Raw genomic sequence first — 24,809 nt, 5'->3', positions numbered from 1 at the left:
TATTAGACTTTGTACATTATGTGATGTAAATATTGACTATTGTGTTGAATCTGTGTTGTTATGATATTGTTTGATATGCATGTCTGTTTTTGTGATAGTGGATATCACAAACATAGACCTGCTATTAAAAAAAAATTGCAGGAGAATAGGCCTTGGTTGTGGCAAAACTGAGGCCAAAGGTTACACGAAAATTTAAAAAACAAAAAAATAGGGTTTTGGCCGCGGTTCAAGCAGAATCGCTGTCATATCCCCAGGTTATTACCTCGGTTCAACCGAGGTAATAACCCCTCCCCCCCCCCCCCCCCTTTTTCTCTTCTTTACTACTTCGGTTTTTAAAGAACCGAGGCAGTAGCCTTCAAGATATTACCGCGATTGCAACCACGGCCTAAACTGCAGACCTTTTTATCTCGTCTGTATATGCCGCGGTTCTAAAACCAAAGCGTATATTCAAAAACAACAACCGCTGTCGTTTCCCTTCGCTGCACTAGTGATCAGAGGTCAAGTTATGGTTTTGCTCACGAAATTCATCTCTATTATGACTCTAGTATACTCATATGTGACTATTTAGCTAATGTGACATTACAATCCATCATTTATTTCCTGTGATTTTCCTTATTTACTTCAATGTCATTTGGTATTAATCTTCAACTGAAAATACTATGCAGGATGTGGTGAACTCATATATGATCCTAGGAAAATCCATGGAAGAAGTGTTATGCATTTATTACACTATTGAAATGTTACACATGGTTGGAACTTTGCATGGTGTTGGCTTGATTCATGGTGATTTTAAGGACAAGTTGTTTAATGTACTTGAGAGAAAGTAAAATGAGATTGATGTGATTTTTCTATGTGTATGATGAGTTCTTGAGTTTGTTATACTAAAAGGGTCCTCTGTTTATCCTCATTTCAACTTGCCATGTGATTTATGTATTATTGTTTTGGGTTGGGAAAAGGGAAGGAGGAATTGATGTGATTTTGTATTGGGGTTTTTAGTTCAATTCAATTACTCTAAACTAAAAAATAGTTCAGTTCAATTAATCTGAACTATTTTTTAGTTCAGTGTAGTTTTCCTGAACTAGTTTATAGTTAACTATAAACTTTTATACTGCAGTGCAGTTTAGTGCCCTTTGCCCACCCCTAATTGTCAAGCACCGCATCAAAGTTTCGTAGACTTGATTTGGGGTATCTATTTGATTATTAGTTGTTTTTGAGCAACTCAACTATTTTCTAGTACCAAAACACTCTTATTTTAGTTCAAAACAATCTCAAATAATACCAACCTACCAAAAGGATATCTCAACTAAAATGGATAAATTATCATAGTAAACTTTAATTATAGTTCACCATCAAAGTTTAAAACAAACAAAACAACCTTATATACTAAATTTACAATTATTTCATCATCACAATGGCTACCATAAGGTACATAGAACCATTAACTACAATAACCATATATTTCACAATCAAAACATACATAACTTCAATATTTTACAAACCAACAAACATATATCCATTCACCACACAAATTTCCAACTCATTCTTATTTCACATAACCATTTCAGTCACAAATTTCACACACGAATACAAACACAACAAATCATTTGCATCAACATAACACAAAACTACTAAGAAATAATTCAATCATATCATTCCACAAATCATGAAGTATAACAAGAATTGAATCAATAAAAATAATAAGTTTTTGTACTTTCCATTCTCTCTATAGATCCCTATTCACACAAGAAGCAATATTTGTACATAGATAACTCAAGTCAATGATCTGATCACACTCTAACAATCATAATTGAATAAAGATTCATCTTAAGCCCTTAAACGCTACATGCAAGCTCAAAACACCCCATATACAACAAATATCTTAAATGATAAAAAAAGGGTAAAAGATGAACTTGCTTTGTTTAAAAAACTGATTGTGTTAAGAAGATGACTTTAAACTTAACTCAATCCCAAAAAATCGGCTTGTAAGGTGAGGTTTGCACTGATTTATATATGCTAAATTAACTTTATATCTAGTTTACATGAGACTTCTAATACAAACCTCTTACGTCGATTTATGTACATCTTGAGCATGAGACTAGACATTAATGGTTGGTTTGATAGTGTCCTGATAGCAGGTGGGACAATAAACTCAACAAACAACAAATCTTGATAGGATAGACTTTAACTCTTGGGTCTGGTACCATGGTAAGAAGTGGACTTTATGTCTTACTCAATCCTACAAAATAGGCTTGTAAGGTGAGATTTGCACCCACTTTTATACTCTAAATTAGCCTTATCTTTAATCGATGTAGAACTTCCAACAAATTGGATAGGATTGTAGTCCTCAACGCCAAGAGTCCTATGTTGTACTCAAATAGTCAAACAACTATAGATTCGTCATAATCTTAAAGAGAAGTTAGAGGAAGAAAATTGAATATATACTTTTATAAAGATAATGGTTTTTATAAAAGAACACTTTTAATCTTTAATTATTTTCTAGGTTCACTAGTGCAAAATAAGGCTTCAACGTCTCACATTCAACGTTAGAAATCGGAAAAGCCAATATTAAAAATGACTAATAGCATTTTTGTAAATAGAAGTTCAATTAAGACGTTGGAATATATACTTTTACGACGTCAAATGGTTATTAGACATCGTAATTCCCAATTTTTGACGTTATATTTGGTAAATTTCATGAAAATCTTTGGCGCGAAGGTGAAAATGTACTCTTGTATGACGTCAAATGCCTTAGTTTCAGACGTCAAAAAACTATTAGACGTCGAAATATCACTTTTCAGACGTTATATGTTAGTGAATTCATTAAAAAAGTTGGGCTGGAGGTTGAAAATTCATTCACTTTATCTTTGCGTGAGACCCTCTTCTTTGCTTAAACCCTTCTCAGATGAAGCTTTCAGCGACCAACACATGTAATCTTTCTTTCATTTTATACAAATGCATGTTTATTAACTACTTTAAGTGTGATTTTCTTTCGTTTTGACCGATTGGTTTCGTGCACAAGTACTCTTTGGAGCATAAGTGTGTTCTCCTTTCTTCCTCACTAGCGACAACACTTTATTTTGACAAACCCACATTCAAGAAGATTCATTTTCGTTTTCATTTTCATGAAGGTTGAACTTGTTTGTATTGTTGATATTGATATGGTTGAACTTGTTTGTTGTATTGTTAATATTGATATTGTTGAACTTATTTTTTGTTCATACATGTTATACATCCAAACTTAGAGTAAAAATGAGAGTATATTCAAAATAAGTCCAAATAACTTGAAAATTTGTTCAAAGCACCAAAATATCATGAGAAGCCCCCACAAAAAAATTTGGATCAAAATTCAAATTCTAAGTATGTGAAATATTTTTGCAAAGTTTGGAAAAGACAAAATAAATTAATGAAAAATAGAAAATGACGATTTTTTGAAAATATACCCAAATCGATATATAATAATGTCAAAATTGTCAACTAGAGAAAATGTCTACAAATATCTTGCAAACATCAAATAACTACAAATATCTTGCAAACATCAAACTCACTCTCCTTCCATATGCTAAACAGTAAATTGATTGAAGCAAAAAATGTGTGTTTGTTTTCATGAAAATATTTGAGGGAGAGTGATGGCAAACCCTTTAGGGACTTTCCATCCTAAGAAGTATCAACTTAAGACTAAGAAAGGGAAGTTGAATAAACAAAAGTTCTTTTCTTTCTAAGTCTTAGAATGATTACTTTACTAAATATATCTACATTGTTTTGTAGGACAATAATAAGGCTTGGAAGCATAACCAAGCAGCCAAAGAAGCTTGCAGCCGCTGCCACTCACCAATGTCCAAGTTTGAAGCACATGTTATATATGAAACATAAAGCAACAATGTAGTTTCATCTCTTTTGAGCATGTTTTCAATGTTGTGCACATGGAACATACAACTTAGTCCGTATAGCTTCTCCAGCACGTCTCTCTTACATTTCCAGTAGCTTGCTAGGCACGTTTGAAGGCATCTCTTCATCTATAAAAGAGAACCTCAATCCATTGTAAGAATAACTTGAATTGAAGTAAAGAAATGCTGCCAATTTCCAGCTATTACTCTCAAGTTCACCTTTGTGCTTTGTTATCTAGCACCTCCTCTAGCTTCTTTCCCCTTTGGAAAGCCTACTGAGCTAGACCTCTACCAAACACAGTCATTCAACACCACCAGATAATTTCACAAACACCTTGAGTGCGCTCCGAACCTCCACTGTTTCCTTTCATCCGCTGCCAATTCTTTGAGTTGTGGAGCTTCTTCTACACATCCTGAAGTAGCTTCCATCAGAGAGTGTGTAACGTCCCAAATTTTGGGAAGCCACGGTTTACAAAAAATGAATATTTATAAAATTTCTTAGAGCGCGAAAACATATTTTTTTCAAAAGCCTTAACTTTTAATCATGCATAATTTATTAAAAACATAGTAGTTTCAAAAACCTTGTCCAATTACATTATTTCAAAAGCAATTAAAAGGACTAAGGAAATAAAATAACTATAATGACATTATTTCAAAAGTCTATACCAAAAGAACTTTTTAAAGAAACTCAAGATTTTCCCCACCATCTCACAAATCTATCATGCCTTTAGAACATCTGCAAGTCATCTACTCACGTATAACACATTATACGATCACCGTCGATAATATCATTTGCAAACACACAAATAGAAACACGTATGAGGTAAGATACCAATAAAACAATCATAATAACAAGACTCAATCACACTCTTGTACCCTACCTCAACCGACACTAGCCGCTTCTACAACCCAATATGTAGCTTCTCTGTACAGATACACTCAACTCATCCTTCTTTTGGCTTCAGACCTGTTCCCCTATCAGACAAGGCAGAACATTTATCCCCCTCGCCAAAGAAAATTCTCAAATAGAGAGGTTTGACATGCATAAAATGTTTGATTGTTTTGTTGTGATTGTATAAAATGTTCAAATGTTCTTATTTATAATTAATTGTTTGTATTCTAGCTTACCCTTTTATCTATGACTGTTTGTATTCTAGCTTACCCTTTTATCTATGATTGTTTGTATGTTTCTTTGAATCTTTCTTGACTATGATCGTTTAGTGGATGTGAGTAGATGGTGATGAGATTCTCCTGGAGCAAGTGTTAGATGGAAGAGCTGTTGATGTATAGTAGCTTTAGTTAGTAGCTTTGTATATAGTTTTGTTTAGTTGCCTTGTAAATAAAGTTTTAATTTATAGTTATACTAGATGACTATAATTAACTTTATATTCTTGTCTTGTTAACGGTTCTTGTTTTTATTATTTATGTAATGACTATTATATAGTTTAATACTATATTTTGGAATGTTACAAAACCTATATGTTATTTATCTTTAATAATTTTTAAAAACTAAAAAGTTTAAATATATAATTATTTTAAACTTTGATATATTATTAAATTTAAAAAATAAATTAGTATAATTTTTTTAGTCTAGATATTTAAATTATTGTGACATATCAAATGACATTTAAAGTGTATATTTCAACGGTTACACTGCATTATAGTTTTCAATTCAAATATTAAATTAAAATACTATTAAAATAAAAATATGATAAATTTCATGCATTTAACTTTATGAATCTAATACATATTTAATCCTTATTTATTTTATAAAGGGTTTAGTAAAAACACATATACTATACACATGTATTTATTTATTTTATGATAATAATTTTTTTAGTATATTATTATAATTATAAATAGTATTTATTATTTTATTGTAAATAGTTTTTATTTACTTTATAGTTATTTTTATAATTAAAAAATAATTAAGTTTAAAAAAAACTGTCAAATTGAAAAAATAAATTAAATTTTCAAAAATTAATTACTTAAAAGATAAATTTAATAAAGTAATTGTTTTAATTTAAAAAAATTATTTAAAAAATAAAATTAGAAAACAAAAAAAAGAACCTTCTTTTATATATATATATATATATATATATATATATATATATATATATATATATATATATTAAAGTATAAGTATAAATATATAAGTAAACAAGAATATACAACTAGTGAAATTAAGAGTTTATAAATAAAAATCTTATCTCATTTATATGAATATAAATATAAATATATGGTTATGGTTCAGCGATAAAGGTCTTGTTTTTGCCCACGGTGCTAGAATCAATAGTTGATAACGGGGAAATTCTTTCTTCACCTTTACCCTTAGTTTGAGAACCCTAATCCCTTCAACTCGTACAAACCAGAGCTCTTCTCCTTCTCTCAATTCTTTCAGGTAATTGCTTAGCTTTGATGTAACTCTTTTTCTATGCCTTCTTCCGCTTTATGGCTGTGGATCCCGATGACCAACACCACGCCGTTTCCGTATAATAGCTAACACAAAAATTGGGCTTAACAGATTAAATCCTTTAGCTGTCGATTTCTTTCAATTGGGATTTGTCAATTTGTGAAATCTGAATGTCTTGAATTGCAATTTCATCTGCACTTTGCTGTTACCCCTAAAACTTCGTTATATATTATTGGTTTCACTCCCACCATATTTTAATTGCATAATGTTGTCTAGAAATTTTATAAGTTGAGTTGCATTGAGCCAATTTTATGCCATGGTTGTTGGATCTTTAGGGAACATGGCTAAAGTATCAGTCAATGGATGTCCTCTCTTGGAAGTTATTTTGAGACACGTAGTTATGTAGTGTGTTTGTGAATTTATAATGATATACCTAATTGTAAAATTCATGTTGTAGTCCAAGGGGCTGCGGATTGTCTGGTTCTTTTCTACAGATTTAGGGTTACTGTCTGAAATGGCATCAGTATCTAGTCAGCCACAGTTCCGTTACACTCAGCCACCGTCAAAGGTTCTTCACTTGAGAAACTTGCCATGGGAGTGCACAGAGGAAGAACTAATTGAACTTGGGAAGCCGTTTGGAAAAGTTGTGAACACAAAATGCAATGTTGGGGCAAATAGAAATCAAGCTTTTATTGAATTTGTGAGTGTACTTTGTTGTCCATTTTCCCCCTCTCTATCTTGCTTTTATCTTCACATAAAGTTACTGATTGTTGGTTAAAAATTATATTTTGCAACCACAACCTGTAGGCGGATTTAAATCAGGCCATTGCAATGATATCATACTATGCCTCATCATCAGAGCCTGCTCAAGTACGAGGAAAAACTGTATACCTACAGTATTCAAACAGGCAAGAAATAGTGAATAACAAAACTGCAGCAGATGTTCCTGGGAATGTATTGTTGGTAACAATTGAGGGTGCAGATGCACGTCTTGTCAGCATTGATGTCTTGCATTTGGTAAGCAATTGCTTGTGTGTATTAGTTATATGCTAACACTGTAATCAAGAGGATGCTGGTCATTTAGTTTTATGATTAGGTTTTTCTTTGTCAGGCTATGGAAAAATTGTTGACATATATGTGAATGAATCAGCAGGCCCATGACAAGGCAATATCTTCAATGGCAGCTTAGTGCTTTGGGAGAAATAGCGCTTGTGTGTTTGTCTCCTTTCTCCTTTCCTTAACACTACCTCTTTCTTCCTTTTTCCTCCTCAACTCCTGCCATTCTTGTAGTTTAGGGCATTTCCATTTTTTTCTACTGTGCATCTATGCTTTATTGACTCGTCATCTGCATAGCCATTTAGATTTAGGCACCGGATTCTGTACTGTTCAGTTATTTTCTGTGTTCCAACTATTATTTGGTTGTGCTTTTGAAGTCATATCTGAAAGTACACCAAAATTTTCCTTCTAAACTTGGCAACTGAATGCTGAGTTTTCACATAATTTATAGTTGAGGAGGCAAGTTACTTCTCGAATCCTTTATTTTGAGTCAATTATTCTAGTATCAAAGTGAATGATACCATGAACTTCAAGTTCTTCTAAGTTTATTGTAGTTATATATTCTAGGTGATGTTTCATATAAGACAACTGTGACCTGAACTATTTCCCTCATTTTTTACAGTTATACCAGATCTTAATGAGAAATGTCTGGCAATTGTTTTGGTAGTTTCTTAATGTTTCATTTGTGTTGCTTTTCACTTACAGTGTTTTAGCTCTTTTGGCACTGGTATATGCAACAAGCATTGTTCTTGTAGCTTTGCAAGAGATATACTGATTTTCTTAGAACTGTAAACTTGCTTATTCTTATTTAAGTCCTGTAATGGTATTGTTTGTTAATCTTGCAAGTTTTTTTAGTTGAGTGACACATTTACACACCTAGATGCTGAACTTCTAGTTTGTGGTCTATTATTAAGATTTACTTTAGTAATATCATCCTGAAAGTTTATTATTCATTTGTGCAGGTTTTTTCAGCCTTTGGATTTGTGCATAAGATTACTACATTTGAGAAGACAGCAGGATTTCAGGTTTAATGATAGGCCAGCCATATGTTGTCCCATTTTTTATATCCTATTAACATGAGATAACTCATTTGTAAATCTGTCGCTTTGCAGGCACTGGTTCAATTCTCAGATGCAGAGACTGCCACTTCTGCGAAAGATGCTTTGGATGGAAGAAGCATACCTAGGTAAAACTATATTATTTGTTTGAGTAGCTATTTAGTTTAACTGTTGTGGATCATGTGGCAGTAGATCATACATTTGTTATCTCAGATTATTCAGCAATAAACTTTTGGGCTATGTTATATATTTTCACTTTGGCAATTCTTTTTGTATTTAAGTCGTTTTGGAGTTTATGGTTCATTGGATTGGTTGACAACGTGGCTACACAAACCACTGTTCCAACTGAACTGATCTTGGAAATAAAAAAAGTGCCAAGTTTGAGTTAAACTGCAAACTAATAGATAGGTATTAGAACAGTAGGTAATTTTTAGTATTTCCCAACTTGTGTTGTTTCTGTTTATTGATCTTTAGCCTTGGCTTGGTATCAGGTATCTTCTTCCTGAGCATATGGGACCATGTACCCTTAGGATCACGTATTCTGGACATTCAGATTTAAGTGTGAAGTTTCAAAGTCACAGGAGCAGGTATTGCTGAATTAGAGGATCCCAAGTTTTGCAGCACCTTTTTCTTTTATTTATCAATATTTTTTCCTGTTGGTTTTTAGCTTAGTTGCCTTATTTTTTCTTTCTGTGATAATAGTTTTTCAATTTATAATTGATTATTTTTCTTTATCCAGAGACTATACTAATCCTTACCTTCCTGTTGCTCCATCAGCTGTGGAGGGAAGTGGACAGGTATTGTTTTTGTCAGTCAACATTTCCGTGTTTTACTAGAAGAATAATATTTCTTATCACTTGACCGGTTTTTATATTCAATGAAAAATATGCACGTTGCTTGTTTTAAATTGAATGTTTATGTTTTGTGCATTAGTTAGGTGTCTGTACCTTCTGCTGCGGGGATGCCATGCATGCTGATTTGCTTAAGGATTTTTTTCTCTATTCTAAATAGTCAGATATATTTTGTGCAGGCTATGGTTGGATTGGATGGGAAAAGACTAGAGACTGAGAGCAATGTTCTTCTTGCATCTATTGAGAACATGCAATATGCTGTGACATTGGATGTCTTACACATGGTACTTCAAATCATGAGCAGCCATCTTTTTTTAATTATTAATAGACAATACAGTTTAGTTGATATATCATACCATTTATTTATTTTTAACTTTTGTTACAGGTTTTCTCTGCATTTGGACCTGTTCAAAAAATTGCAATGTTTGATAAGAATGGTGGTTTGCAGGCTCTGATTCAATATCCAGGTTAATTATTTGATAAATTTTACCTTTTTAAATGCTGTAAAACATGTGGTTTAAGATTGTAGAATCACATGTTCTTGTGCATTGATGAGTGGGATTGGAGTGGAATCACCAATCATACTCAGGATCTAGGAATATGTAATTGGGTCACATGTTGAGTTGTGTGAAGTGAACACCAAAAGTTTAATTTTTCCTTTTTTTTCGTCTCTGGAAACCTGTTCTCTGCCAGCCTTCCGAGCTCACTCTTACATGATACCATTCAAAATCATTTATTCAAACGTTGCAACTTTGTTCAAATTCGGCTCTTTCAGTTGTTCTTGGTTCTCATCTTGAACTCATTTTTTCCCTATCTATGTCACTTTGGGGTATCTCTGTTCTTTGGTCTATGATGGTGTGCTAGAGTGCCTTTCTTGTTTATGTTCTGTTAAAGTTCTAACAAGGTTGGCTGGTGAACTGCTGAATAAGCTCTCTTATTTATTTGTTACTGCAACACATGAATGTCTTTTTCGGGTCTTCATCTGAAATACTAGATATCTGGACTGATTTTAATGTTTACCCCCCTTATAATTGCTAATAATTTTAAATATTAAAAAGTACTGATGAAAAATAATCTAAATTCTTCTTTTAATTTTAGTGATGTTATTACATGTATTAGTTAATTATACTATCATATTTTAATATGAAAATATATATCCTTTTCTTTTCCAAAAGTCTTATTATTTGTGTTACAATTGCACGATTTTTTGATGTCATCCCTCTCCGGATCTAATGTAAGATAATGATTTTGACAATCTTGATTATTTTCATATTGTTTGTACTGTTGGTTATTAATGGTTGTGCATTTCAATTGTTTGCTTTGATGTTAAGTTTTTTACATTAAATTTGGTGGAAGTTTTCAAGTGTGTATTTCTGAAAGTTGTTGCCTGCTTCTACGAAAAACAAGTACTTATGGTCTGAAATTTGGTGAGGGAAGGGGCAAGTGTTAACTTCTGTTCTCGTGTATGCACCTAGGCAGGATATTTTCTTCTCTGGAAATTAGTCCGTGTTGAGGCTCCTTTCATTTTTGGTATTTTCTTTAAAAAATTTGCTGTCTAGATCTTCGAAATTGTGTTTGAGCCAACTTTTACTTTAAAGGAGAGGTAAAGTCCCCCAACTCTTTACCCAGTTGCTATCTCATATTAATCCCATTGTTTGCATTATCTTGGAGGTCATGCCCCTCATGATCTAACAGTCCAAAAAGAATACATGGCCCATTATTGACATCGATTCATTGTGGGTAGATATAATTAATACTTCTAGCTGCACTTTCTCGTTCTCCCAATATTATGGATCTGTTCTTGGTTGCTGGAGATTTTCTCAGAGGGCACATACTTATCCTTGATAGGTGTAACATTGATAATTGAAATGTGCTATAGATGCAATTAGTGTCATTGTGGAAAACTTCAATTTTTAGTGATAGTTTACCTTGTTTTATTTTATACTGGCAATATGAGCTTGGGAGTGACATGTTATGATTTGCAGATACTCAGACAGCTGTCGTTGCCAAGGAAGCCTTGGAAGGCCATTGCATATATGATGGAGGTTTTTGCAAGCTTCACATATCATATTCACGACATACTGATCTTAGTATAAAGGTAAACAGCGAACACTATCTGTAGATTGAGAATATTATATTGATTGAAAACTGAGATGAAGATGCATCGTATCAATACAAGTGTTCAGTTCTTATACAAGCCAGCTAATCGCATTCTTATTCATGGATATATATGGTTGAATCTACTAAACTTGATAATCTTATATTGACGTTTAGTTTTTACTTTTCTGAGAATGGATGATGTTAGTATTTTTTACCATCCACTGAAAATCCTTCTATTGAACCTAGACAAATTTTACTTGAATATCATTTTCTTCCATCACCCCTTTCTCTTTGAACCTTTGAAGCCCTAATTATAAAAATGTTATACAAGGATCCTGTGTCGAAATAAATGTTATTCAAGGAACCTGTGTCGAAATTTTGGATTTGCTGTGCAGCGTTGGTTTTATCTTTTCGTTAACTTGATGGGTGTACTTTAGTTAGTGGTACTGAATACCAATCTTACATATCTATTTTTAATTTTAATTCCATATATTATTTGTGTTAACAGGTGAATAATGATAGGAGCAGAGACTATACTATTCCTAATACGCCTAACGCCCAACCCTCAATTTTAGGGCAACAATCTGCTCCTATGGTGGGTCCACCTGGCCAACCGTACAATGGGTCTCAGACTGGATGGGGTTCAGGTCCTCCAGCAGGGGTTCAGTCTATGCCAATGCAGATGCACAATAATGTTTATATGCCACCTGGAAGCATGCCGCAACAAATGGCCCCAGGAATGCAATTTCCAAGTCACAACTCATCACAACCTACAACAACATTGCCCGCATATGGATCTGATCGTGCTCAATAGCATGCATCTCTTGCATCTAAAATAGATCTACATTCGTTAACAAAGTCAGCTGGCTTCTGCAAGAGTACGAGGACTGTCATTTACATTAGGGTTCCATCTGGTGACATTGGTCTCCACTTGTTGACCGAGTTATTCTGAACCTCAAATGGGCTACTTCCCCATCCTTTCCTTTTATTATTTTCCAGATGTTGAATATTGAATATCGAAAGTCTGTAAGCAATTGGTCAAACAACTTTTGAATCTTAGTTTGAAACAATGTTCTGTTTTAATTGATCTGTGTTTGAAAATGATATTAGAAAAGCAATCCAGCATAATTGATTTTGTATAGATTACGCTATATCCCATTATGTTTTACAAGCATCTTGAGCTTTCCGTTATATCCGAACTAATATATCAACCTCAATACAAACAATCCATAGGAGTGAAATGAATTTATAAAACTAAATTAAATGAAAAGGTTCTGTAATTAAGTAGAAGGCGAAATTAGCATTAGTTTTGAAAGGCTTTGCTCAAGCATTTGGAGAAGATTTTTCAAAAACGTTTCCTTCCGTTGCATGTCTTGATATACATAAGTATAATGCTGCTTGCTTTGGCTGTGCACAAAGATCTTACAATTTACCGTTTTGATGTAAAATATGCATGTTTAAATGATTATTTGTAAGAGTAATATTTGGAGACCAAAAGGAATTTCAAATCAATTAAAAGAAGACAAGGTTTATAAGGTAAAAAGAGACTATATATGATCTAAAACATACTCCAAAGACATGGTATGACAAAATAGGTGATTATCTTAAAAATTTTAGATTTATGAAAAGTTCAAGTAAAGTTACATTATGTGTGAAAAAGATACGAGCAAGAAAAATGTGTGAAAAAGAAACGAGCAAGAAAAATATGAGGTCCTTATAAGTTAAAAAAGTATGCAAAAAAATATATAGAAAAAGTTGTGCATGGATAATTCCTAAAGTTAGATTTAGAGTTTTAAAAAATAAATTAGGTATTTTGGAGAGGAGATTTGTTCGCACTCTATCTAAAATAATTATAACATATATTTTTTTTTATTTAATTTGTTTCTATATTAAGTTGTTTGTTTTCATACTACGTAGTTGAAGATTTAAGCACTATTTATCAATATTTATGCCTAAAAATACGAGATATCATGACAATACAATATATGTACTTAATCTGCACTTCTATTCAATAAAACATAAACCATTCTTTCTAATTAAAAAATAACAATAAATGTAGAAAAAAAACCATTGTATGATGGGCAAACGTGTAAAGAAACAAAGATGAGGTTGTTAATGATTTAACTATATAATTATTAAAGAAAAAGCTTAAATATAGGTTCTCAAATATTATTTTTATTATTGTTAGTGTATGCAAATCGAAAATTCTTGGGTAATCTTGTAATTAAAGTCTAATTTTACATATTGGTGAGAAGCAATTTCAGAGCTCAAGAGAGAAGAACCAAAACACCATAGAAAGTATACTAAGACACTATGATTGGGCATTATCTAAAATAAAAGCTTGATAATGTTTAAAATCTGAAGTCATTGTCGGATGGCGGCACCAATTCCAATCAACAACAGATAAGGTACTCTACGCCTTGCTCTCAACTTCACACATTACATTCCTCTTCTCTCTCACATTTGTAAGAGGAGGAAGAAGAAGAAGAAACAAGGCGCACCTTACCCTTATATTCTTATTATGGCCACACTTCAAGCGTCGCTTCTTATTCTCTGCAGAACTTCCCTCCCATTTGCCTCACACAGTCAACACCATCATCCTCTTCTCTGCAAGTTCCCTCATTCTCTCACCTCCCTCTCTCCATGCAAACTCTCTCCGCCACAATTTCTCCCGCGCCTTCCCTTTTCCCTCTCACGCAAAGTCGGTTCCCAACTCAGTTCCTCCGCCGCCGATTCTATTTTTCTTCCAAACGAAACCACTCAGAATTCGACGAGTGTCGTCGACGGCGAGGAATCCGATCCTTCAATCGGAGCGGAAAAGAGCGGGACTGCGAAAGAGGATGAGAGGTCGCCGATTGCGGCACTCTTCGAGGGAGCGAGAGAGAGCTCCAAAAAGGCTTTCGCCCAGTTCATGAACTGGCTGCCGCTATGGCAACAGGAGCGGCGTTTGGCTAGGTTAATTATTGACGCCGAGGCGAATCCCAATGATGTCGCCAAACAAACCGCTCTACTTGTTGAACTTAATAAGCACAGGTTTGGATTGAATCGCATTGCACAGTGATGAAGTTGAGAGGCTGTTCTGATCAAAATTTGTGTTTTAGTTTGTGTAACATAGATTGGCGTTAGAAGTTATAATAAATTATATAGAATTCTGTCAATGAATAATATCAACTCATCTAAACAACTGCATAAGTTTTGTCCTTTCAGAAAATATAGAAGAAAATTTAAAACAACGCCAATTTGGTAAAAGAAAATTCAAAATAGGGCTACACAGAGCATGGCTGAATAATGTGGTTAGCAAGTGGAATATTTTTGTTTTCAGTTTGGATGATTTCAGTTTGCGTCAAAGTTTCTCTGTTATTTATGTTTTTTACCAGTCCCGAATCTGTTATCAAGCACTTTGAAGGAAGGGAAGGTGCTGTCGACAGTAGAGGAGTTGTAGAGTATCTTCGAGCTCTTGTGGCTACTAATGCTATTGCTGAATATCTTCCAAATGAGGAATATGGGAAACCTTCCAGACTTCCTACCCTGGTATTCACTTTGTCTAATTCATTTTATTTAATGCTATTTAGCCTGTGTTGATCCGATTTTCCTTTCAGAAGGGTATACTAGGCGTTTTGTGCCATCGATGTGCTAGAAAATTTTGTCATGAATTAATTACATGTTCTTGTTCTCTGACTATTACTGTCGTAGATTTCCGTGAGCTGAAACTGACACCAGTGGTTTTGGATAACTCTTAAATCTTACCTATATGCAAGAATTTTAAAGCACTTTATCTCCCATGTGTATTTCTGGCTAAATGATTTTATTTGCATTTTCTCGTCAATATGTAGAATTAATAAGCTTAAAAGCAGGTTCTTCTCCTCTGTTTCTTTTATACTCATTCTGCATGGTACACTAGTTTTCTTTTATCACGAATTCCGTGTTCTGCGTCTATTCCTTTTGTCTTGATGATCTGCGTTTTCATCTTCATGTAGATTTTTTAACATCTTTTATTTCATAATTTACATCTATTGGATGTATCATGCTGTAATTTATACGATTTTTTTTTTTAGTTGCAAGAGTTGAAACAGCGAGCATCGGGTAAATCGGATGAGCCTATTCTTAGCCCTGGAACATCTGACAGGCAGCCATTACATGTTGTTGTGGTAACAATTATTTAAAAAAAAACATTCTTTTTGATTCATGGTTTTTAGTCATTAGCATTTTAAGTCCAATTTCTTTGTGTTTGTTTGTTTTTTGAATCTCATGAATCTGTTTCCTTCTTTAGGTGGACCCCAAAGTATCACAAAAGTCACGCTTTGTACAAGATGTTTTGTCAACTATTTTGTTTATTGTTGTTATGGGACTGGTCTGGTATGAGCGTTGAGTTCTCACTCTCGTTCTCTTCTCTATATCATACCTGGAAGTTTCATTTATTGTCATATAACTGTGTCTTTCAGGGTTATGGGTATGGTTGCACTTCAAAAATTCATAGTAAGCCTGGGTGGGATTGGGACTTCAAGTGTTGGCTCAAGTACTTCATATGCCCCAAAGGAACTAAATAAGGAAGTGATGCCAGAAAAGGTTAACATTTTAATAGTTCCTTTTGTATTTCTTGAAAATTTGATGAATGGGATATCATCGCTGAATTTTGGAGGAGGGGTATTAATGAAATTGGTTAATTGATTATGAATAATAAAATATATGTACAGTCTTTTTCTAATCCAAATAAAACAATCCTTTGTCTATAGATAATTCAAGAAATGTTATTTCATTGTGCTGCAGTACATCTGATCTGATTCTATGAATCAGGCAATTACAGAGATTCTTTCCTGCACACTACAGGAGTCACCCCCTACTGATCTTGGCACTTTAATGTTTGTGAACTCCATGTTATTAGCTTCCTGAGGAGTCAGTCTGTCATTCCTCTTACTTTTCCTGTACACGGGTCTTTTCTTTTATTTTTGTTATTATTGTGGCTTATAAAGGATAACCTCTCAACTTAATATTAGCATTTTTCCTTACTCCCAAAGCCGTTCTGACTCCTGAGAGCTGTTTTTCTTGATAAGGATGTTATTATTATTCAGTTACTCTACATATCTGAATGTGTCTTTTTCTCAGTAACTGAATTAGTTCCCGGGATTAGGGGTAACAGTTTCTCTTGCAGATTATATATATATATATATATATATATATATATATATATATATAGAGAGAGAGAGAGAGAGAGAGAGAGAGAGAGAGAGAGAGAGAGAGAGAGAATGCCAAGTTGGCAACAAATCAGAATTTGTGTCAAACAACCCTACATAAGATTTTTTTTCCTCCTGCAGAATTTCAAAACATTCAAAGATGTGAAAGGTTGTGACGATGCTAAACAAGAACTTGAGGAAGTTGTTGAGTACCTGAAAAATCCAGCTAAATTTACTCGCCTTGGAGGAAAGTTGCCGAAGGTCTGAAGTAGTTGCATATTTGTTGAAGTTTTGCTTGACTGCACTTGGTTATATTTCTGACCTCACTTTTAAATATAATTGGCTTCTCATTTCTTGTAGGACTAGGTTTCCTTCCCAATTTATGACATGATAACATGTTTATACTATTTCCAAATGCAGCTTTTTTTCGTTTACATTTTACAGTGACAAACATGCTAGCTTTTGGTCATCACAATGTTATGGATTTTTTTTATTGGTTTTCATTGCATGATATACCGATAAAGCTACTTTATCCAACAATATGTGTTTTTCCTTTTTAGTGTGCATTGGAAATTATTTGTTTCTTTTTCATCAAGTAAGCTGAAAACACTTCTTTTCTCAGGGGATTCTCTTAACAGGACCTCCTGGAACTGGAAAAACTCTTCTAGCCAAGGTCAGCTTGTTTATCATCTGTATACCTTAAGATACTTCTTTTACAAAGTTTATGAAGTTTTTGCTTGTAGAACTTGAGTTGAGCCTATTGGCCTCTTGCATGCTTTATGAATTTCCACTTTTACGTTCCTACATGAAGCTTCTGGAAGTACATATCTACTATCTGGGCTTTGGTTCTCGTCTTTCAATTTGATAGCCTTGACATTGTTACTCCATTATCTCTTTGCAGAATTTGTTCTAAGCTGTAAGTGTAAAAAAAGTTTATTTTCTATGCCTAGGTGAATTGTTTGGGAGTGCAATCATTATTAATAACTGTTTTTGTTTTGTTTCTAATTTGTCCTGCATGCAGCTGTTTATTGTGTCTACCTGATTGGTTTTTGATTAAATTATCATCCAATTTTTTATTTTGCCTAAAGCAATTTTTGCTCCCATTTTCCTTCCCATACCTGTACTGTACCAAATTTATTAAAAAAACTCGTTATACAAGTTTCCATGCTTATTATGTCTTTTTCTTACACGATGGTATGTGTAGACCCGTTAATATATGCATTTCTCTTCTTTAAGTTTACACTCTGTTTTTCTTTTCGAAAGAACTCAGCCTCTTTTTTTTCTGACTAAAGAATGCAGGCACCTGACAACTTCATTTTCTCTTTCATTTTTCAGAGTTCGTAAATACAATTGAAAAAGCGATACTACTTTGTTATCATCTACCTCTTGAGTTAATCTATTGATATTGATAATGTATTGTGATCTGATAGTGTTTGCTTTACATGGGACCTTGAAGGCTATTGCTGGAGAAGCTGGTGTTCCGTTTTTCTATCGTGCAGGATCAGAATTTGAGGAAATGTAAGTCTTCTTTCTTTATGGCTTAAATTTGTGTCTTTGGAATGCATTATATTGTCTTAATTTTTGAAACGTGATATTGTGATCCATTTTGCTTGAATTTAATAGGGATACTTCATAAATTGGTTCCTACTAGTTCTTCTTTATTGTAGAAATAGAGAGAAGCACCCTAGGAAACTGTAATTGGAAATGAATACACTACAACATAAATTAGGTTTTCGGTAGCCAACTTTGATTAGATTGAGGACATTTATTTGGTTTGACGCTCTATCATGATAAATTAACCAAAACCCATCTAGCTGCCTTTTGGCCGGGGTGCATTAGTTTTTATAAAAACCCATTTAGTCTTGATATTGAACCACCTGCGGATGTCTTGTTTTGGGCATGATGGAATGCACTTAATGAGGTTTTGAGTTAGCTTTTGAAGTTGAATTTGACCCATTCATTGCTAATAGTTACATTAAGGTAAGTTATGCTGTGTTAGTTAGTTGTTAGGGATTCTCAAATTTTGTATCACCTTTCCACTTCAGGTATGTTGGAGTTGGTGCTCGACGCGTAAGATCCTTATTTCAAGCAGCAAAAAAGAAGGTTTGTTGGCTTTGGTTAATGGACTCTTAGCTTTCTGTTATTCTGGTTTGCTAAATTATTTCTTTACATGATTTCCTTATTTGTTTCTAATTTGGAACATTCTTTACGCTCCATCCTTAATGTAGGCTCCTTGTATCATTTTCATTGATGAAATAGATGCTGTTGGTTCAACTAGGAAACAATGGGAGGGTCATACAAAGAAGACATTGCATCAACTACTTGTTGAAATGGATGGCTTTGAGCAGAATGAAGTATATTTGAAGTTTTAAACATTTGTGAGTGTTTAATTAGTTTCTCTCTGTTTTTTTCTAATTTATTTGACATCTTTATCTTGTAGGGAATAATAGTAATTGCTGCAACAAACCTGCCTGATATTCTTGATCCTGCTTTAACGAGACCTGGTAGATTTGATCGACATGTAAGTCCTATTATTTTTTCCCCTTAATAAAGAATTTATAAAGAGAAAATGTGAATAAGAAAATTCTTCTAGAACAATAGAAAATAAGCTTACCTCAGAAAAGTTCTCCAGTCCATTTGTTAACCCATTGAAGAGAAGTATCAGCTAAATTATGGGAGAAATGCTTAAGGTAGCAAGAAAAATGCAGAAAAAAAAGGGATTATCTACTAAAAACATTGGCATTTGGCTCACATAACAAACCTGCAAAACAAGAACACTTCCGAAGGATCATAGACTTCGTTCTTTAACAAAAGAATGCTAATCTGCTGTATAGGGGTCGCGTGAACCTAATTTTCTCTGGTGATATATAGTATGTTTACTATTTGTTTGGTGCTATAATTCTATAGGATAATAATGTGTTGTTTTCTCGATTTGGATTAAATGATCTTAACATCATATCTTCTAAATCTAGAATTTTTTGGTTTCATTTTATATAAAATTATCTCAGGCTTTTTGGGGGTTGGTACCTTGAAAGCAGACAAAATTAAAGCTCTACCTGACCCAGTGATCTGAGGATATTATATTCTTAGGCATCTGTATTTCGACTCACTATTACCTATTCTTTCATAAAAAAATGCATAAATCGACATGTGCCCAGACAATAAACAACATTTGTCCATGGACCTTGGTACCAGTCTTAAAGGTTGGTGTTTTTCGTTGTATAAATATAAAATTATTTAATTTTTGGATAAATGGTGTTTTTGGTTTATAAAATTGGTCTTGCTCCCTATTTTTAAAATCAAGAGTTTGAGTTATCCAATTTCTAAAATACAACGAGACTAATCCCTATTACTAACTACGTTAGGATGTTTCTCTAATGACACATGGCCTACTCAACAAATGAGTGAACCCAAATCAAATGTCTACACTTCTAACGCATGCTCCTTGACACCCTTTAGTACCCAATGGAGATCAAATATTTGGAGTTCTAAGTAAAGTCATGAAACTTTACCAATATCTAGAATTCAAGGGCAATGTTCACTGTTGCACATTGTTAATTACAACAAGGTAAATCTAGGTAGAGTTTTTTCTATTAGCTCATAGAGTTTTGGGGAAAAGCATCTCAAAAAGGTGTGTTATCCTTCGACATTGTGAAACAGTGAAGAATCTTAAACATCACTTGGATATCGAGTGTCTTCTCAAGGTTTCTTTGTTGTGTTTTGAAGGTTGAAGGAAAAACGGTCTAACCAGGAAATATGTCAATACCAAAGAAATATGAGGCCTTATCCCTAATATTAGCAAATTTTGTTGAGGTTTAGATGGAGTTCTAAGTAGTGGAATTTTGTTAGTTATTGAAACGTATCAAGAAGCAAGAAGCATGCATTCGAGGTTTTGACACTTCCATTTGTATTTGGGGTCGCTTATCTATCCTTAGAGCATGAAATGTGTTGTTAGAACGACCATCCCATTTAAGTTACCAATGTGACTGTTTTCACTGTATTTCAGAAATTGGACTCGATCCACTGGTGTTAAAATATAGGGACCAAGACCAATTTTACAAGGACTCAAAAATATTCTTAAAATAACACATGCAACACTTTCTACACGGCATCCATGTCATACAATTGCCATCTGGTCATCGATTAGGTGCTTCAGCATGTAGAGTGACTGTTCTTATTGTGTTTCAGAAACTGTGAACTCAAATTACTAGTTTTAAAATACAGGGACCAAAATCATCATTTATCCTTAATTTTTCAAAATTATTACATTGATCTCTACCTGGTCTTAACTTAAAAATTGTATCTGACTAATGTTCTGAATGATATGTAATTTTGCTATAGAATATAGGAAAACTAACCAACCCAATTCCAGATTATTGTACCAAATCCAGATTTACGTGGTCGACAAGAAATATTGGAGCTTTACCTTCAAGATAAACCATTGGCTGACGATGTAGATACTAAATCAATTGCTCGTGGAACTCCAGGATTCAATGGGGCAGGTGAATAATTTTTAAACATATATGAAATGAACCTCCTTCTATTCTGTTTCAAATTTCATTTACATGATGTGATCCATAACTATTCCTTTAAACTAGATCTTGCAAACCTTGTAAACATTGCTGCCATTAAAGCTGCTGTTGAAGGTGCAGAGAAATTGGCAGCTTCACAGTTGGAGTTTGCCAAAGATAGAATAATTATGGGCACAGAACGGAAAACAATGTCCATATCCGAAGAGTCAAAAAAGGTAAGTGTACAGTGTCTGGTTTATCTCTTAAAATTCTCTATTATGGCCTATGTGATTAATGTATAGTTGTAAGTCACTACAGTTGTTAACCTTAGTGTCTTCTAAACAATGTATGGTTAAGCACTCTGTTGCTTTATTTGGCAATACGTATCTGTCCCTCTATAAGTCATAATTATATTATAATATTGTTTGCGAAAATCTAACCACTACCTGAAAGTCTCTTTAAAATTGAAAATTTCCAAGAACTCATCTTTCAGCATTCCATTTGCAGTGCAGTGAAATTATCTACAAGCTGGTGAGTTGGATATATTGATAATTTTTTTCTAAAAGTGTCTTGAATCATATTTTGACGTACTGATGACTCAAAACCTATTCTTACATCATAGGTTATGAGCATCTTTCAGTCTATTGTCTATTGTTTATTCAGTAATATTAAAGTCACCTTGTGCTTGTTTTATGCGATGCCCTTCTCTCTGTAGGGATACCAATGTGGCATGATAGAAATACAAGACTGTATTTTTATCGTCAGATTTGTTGTTGTTTTGATTTGAACATGATGTTTTTAATGCCCAAACTCCAAAATCAGCCCATGAAGTAATGATTTGTAAATTTTTATAACCTCTTGTTTAAAATTTGATTAAATATTTAGTATTTAACCATTTGTAGGTGTACAGTTATCTATTTTAATATTGCTTGTGAAACTTTCAGCTTACTGCTTATCATGAGAGTGGCCATGCAATTGTTGCTATTAACACTGAGGGTGCTCAACCAATTCACAAGGCAACAATCATGCCTCGTGGATCTGCTTTAGGAATGGTCACTCAGCTTCCCTCTGGTGACGAAACATCAATCAGCAAGAAGCAGTTACTTGCTCGCCTTGATGTTTGTATGGGAGGAAGAGTTGCAGAAGAAATTATCTTTGGTCAGGATCAAATCACAACAGGGGCAAGTAGTGATCTTCACACGGCGACTGAGCTTGCCCAATATATGGTAATTTTTTGCTTCGCGATTAATGGTCAAATGCAGTTTCTGTATCTATGGAAATAAGGTTTATTTTTTACCACAGAAACTATATAAAATTTCTGTGCTGGTATACTTCTTTCTCTATAATTACTTGGAATGGTCACAGGTCACAATAGAAGGACTCGGAACTTTCCTCGGACTGAAATTCTAAACTAGAACCTATCTTTTGATTTTAAAAGGAGGGATTAATTCTGTTGTCATTTTTGTTTCTCCACAAGGTATCAAGTTGTGGGATGAGTGATGCAATAGGGCCAATTCATATAAAGGAGAGACCAAGTTCCGAAATGCAGTCCCGTATTGATGCAGAGGCAAGTGGATAGAAGCTATATCCTTTGTCATTTTGAATCTTTTGATATTGGATAGATTGTCATATTTGGGTTATTTTTTTCTTTAAGGAATTAGTAATTTATAAAAAATAAAATCTGGTTAATGGTTGGAATTTCTTGTTCTGCAGGTTGTGAATCTTCTTAGGGAAGCATATGATCGAGTGAAAGCCCTTTTGAGGAAGGTTTGTCAACTCGTTTTGTTGGTGTTTAACCTGTCATTTCTATCACTTTCAAGATAATCTATTATGCTGTTTAAAATTATTCATTTTCTTTATATTAATATTCAATATAAATTTACAGGTTCTAATACCAGGAAAATGTTATTCATTTAATAAAATGAATAAAATAGTACTGTGTCCAAACTAAGTTTTCAATCAAGGAGAGTGATCCTTTAGAAACATAATAAGGCTGAAGTCTGAGCCAAAATCTACTTTTGTTAGGTTTATAATAGGTGACAGTGGTAAAAACCATTTTATGCATTTGAAACACTATATGCACGGATGAAGATTTATAAAGTAATAAATTCTTCTTTGTATGTGCGTGACTTTTTCTACGGTGTTGATTAATCAAAGGCCAAAATTATGCTATGCATGGAATTTATTATGATCTACCTAGCATCTGAATAAGTTCTGAACCCTGTAACTTCCGACGTTTCTGCAGCATGAGAAGGCATTGCATGCTCTAGCTAATGCATTATTAGAGTATGAGACACTTAGTGCAGAAGAAATCAGGAGGGTACTGCGACCATATCAGGACGGAAAAGTGCCTAAGAAACAGGAACAAGGGGCAGCAGAGGAGGAACTCGTGTTGGTCTAAACATTCTTTCCGTTTGGTATCTGTTAACTAAACTGACTATAAGGGGACGCTTTGTACAGAATACCTAGTCACCCAATACTCCAACAGGTATATTTTTTGATCCACTTGTTGCAGATCCACTCCATTGTGCATGCTATTCTGGCCATTCGGATAGGAAGTGATACTCCTTTGAGTATGTCTGATCTGAACCAACCAGTCCTGCTCACAATGACGAAGGAAGGAATATTGCTCTTGCTGGGAGTGTGAGCAACATTTTATGGAGAAGTATTTATAATTTGTATAAAGACATTTTGAGAATTGTGCCTACGTTTAAACATTATCTGTTGCTTTTAAATTTTATTATTTATGGAGATCCAAGTATCTGTTCACGTGGTTAAGTTGTCAATTAATGTTTTTGTAGAGTAAATTTGGCAATTCTGTATAAGCATTATTGTTCCTGAAGCATATGATCGACGTTTGATGTCTAGTCTTTAGTTTGAATGGATTGGAAGTGATGAATATAAGATATGATAAGTGATGATGACCAAGAAAGGTATATCTCCTATCAAACGAACAGTGAACTCTACCTCTTGAATTATATTTGATGACTTCGCAATCTTAGTGAAGTTTGCATATTAGACAAAAGTTCATTACGTGCCTAATTAACTGCTTTCTGTATACACAAAAAATCCATTTTGTCCGGAAAAGGTTTATTGACTTGGATTTATTGTGTGCATTTACTACAGAACAATGGAAATGTCAAGGGTCTATGCATTTCTTCAAGTTTTATATGCTCTTGCTGTTAAAGTCAAAGTTCAAGACATGTCCAAAAGGAATTAGGGTGCGGCTATCACTCAATTTGGAGTTTTCAACCCACCATTATCTTGAGGGCATTTCACCGTGCACTTTCAAACTTTCATCTTGCATTATCTATTATATCTGTGAAAAAAAATACTGATAAAAACTTGTTGGATTTCAAAATTCAATAAAATCTTAAATCAAATTTTAAAATTCAATAAAATTTAATAAAGGATTTCGACATTCGTTTATTATTATTAATTTTATTTTAATCATTTTTATCTTTATAATATTATTCTATAATAAAAAAAATATATTTTAATAATTATTAAAATATAAAAAATATTAATAGAAATCTGATTAATAATTTTTTTAAAATTGTTTTTTAATTAAAATTTAATAAATATTTAATTTAATTTAATATTTTAATATAATTTAATATATTTAAATATATTAAATCATGTTTTATATTATTGCTTTTTTTTATTTTTATTTTTATTTTTATTATATTACTATTATAATAATAAAAATTATATTTTCATAATTATTAAAATATAAATATATATTAAATAATATCAAAATTTTAA

At 33.2% G+C, this 24,809-nt stretch overlaps 2 protein-coding genes across 6 annotated transcripts; both read left to right on the top strand.

Moving 5' to 3' along the window:
* The first annotated feature begins 6,128 nt into the window (after positions 1–6,128).
* LOC108331577 (polypyrimidine tract-binding protein homolog 2) lies at positions 6,129–12,503 on the top strand. 5 transcript variants are annotated; one of them, XM_017566357.2, is made up of 11 exons: positions 6,129–6,285; positions 6,755–6,997; positions 7,105–7,314; positions 8,316–8,378; positions 8,466–8,539; positions 8,903–8,998; positions 9,151–9,208; positions 9,442–9,546; positions 9,648–9,729; positions 11,248–11,360; positions 11,871–12,503. In XM_017566357.2, the coding sequence occupies exons 2-11, from the start codon at positions 6,812–6,814 to the stop codon at positions 12,174–12,176; spliced, it is 1,293 nt and encodes a 430-aa protein (XP_017421846.1). In that variant the 5' UTR covers positions 6,129–6,285; positions 6,755–6,811; the 3' UTR covers positions 12,177–12,503. The 5 variants fall into 5 exon arrangements, with proteins under 5 accessions (XP_017421846.1, XP_017421847.1, XP_052733156.1 ...); XM_017566358.2 differs by lacking the exons at positions 6,129–6,285; positions 6,755–6,997 and adding an exon at positions 7,451–7,508 and having other exon boundaries at positions 7,146–7,314; XM_052877196.1 differs by lacking the exons at positions 6,129–6,285; positions 6,755–6,997 and adding an exon at positions 7,448–7,508 and having other exon boundaries at positions 7,146–7,314.
* A 1,228-nt stretch (positions 12,504–13,731) lies between these two features.
* On the top strand, positions 13,732–23,899 carry LOC108331804 (ATP-dependent zinc metalloprotease FTSH 11, chloroplastic/mitochondrial). The gene is made up of 17 exons (XM_017566744.2): positions 13,732–14,395; positions 14,740–14,893; positions 15,418–15,510; positions 15,633–15,718; positions 15,805–15,928; positions 16,675–16,794; positions 17,156–17,206; positions 17,990–18,051; positions 18,579–18,636; positions 18,762–18,887; positions 18,974–19,054; positions 20,906–21,035; positions 21,132–21,280; positions 21,989–22,270; positions 22,522–22,611; positions 22,758–22,811; positions 23,290–23,899. The coding sequence occupies exons 1-17, from the start codon at positions 13,884–13,886 to the stop codon at positions 23,443–23,445; spliced, it is 2,328 nt and encodes a 775-aa protein (XP_017422233.1). The 5' UTR covers positions 13,732–13,883; the 3' UTR covers positions 23,446–23,899.
* The last annotated feature ends 910 nt before the right edge of the window (positions 23,900–24,809 follow it).

This window comes from Vigna angularis, chromosome 4 (assembly GCF_016808095.1).
Source record: "Vigna angularis cultivar LongXiaoDou No.4 chromosome 4, ASM1680809v1, whole genome shotgun sequence".
Taxonomy (NCBI): domain Eukaryota; kingdom Viridiplantae; phylum Streptophyta; class Magnoliopsida; order Fabales; family Fabaceae; genus Vigna; species Vigna angularis.
Note: the sequence above shows the minus strand (reverse complement) of the source record. Positions and strands in the feature narration are given on the sequence as shown.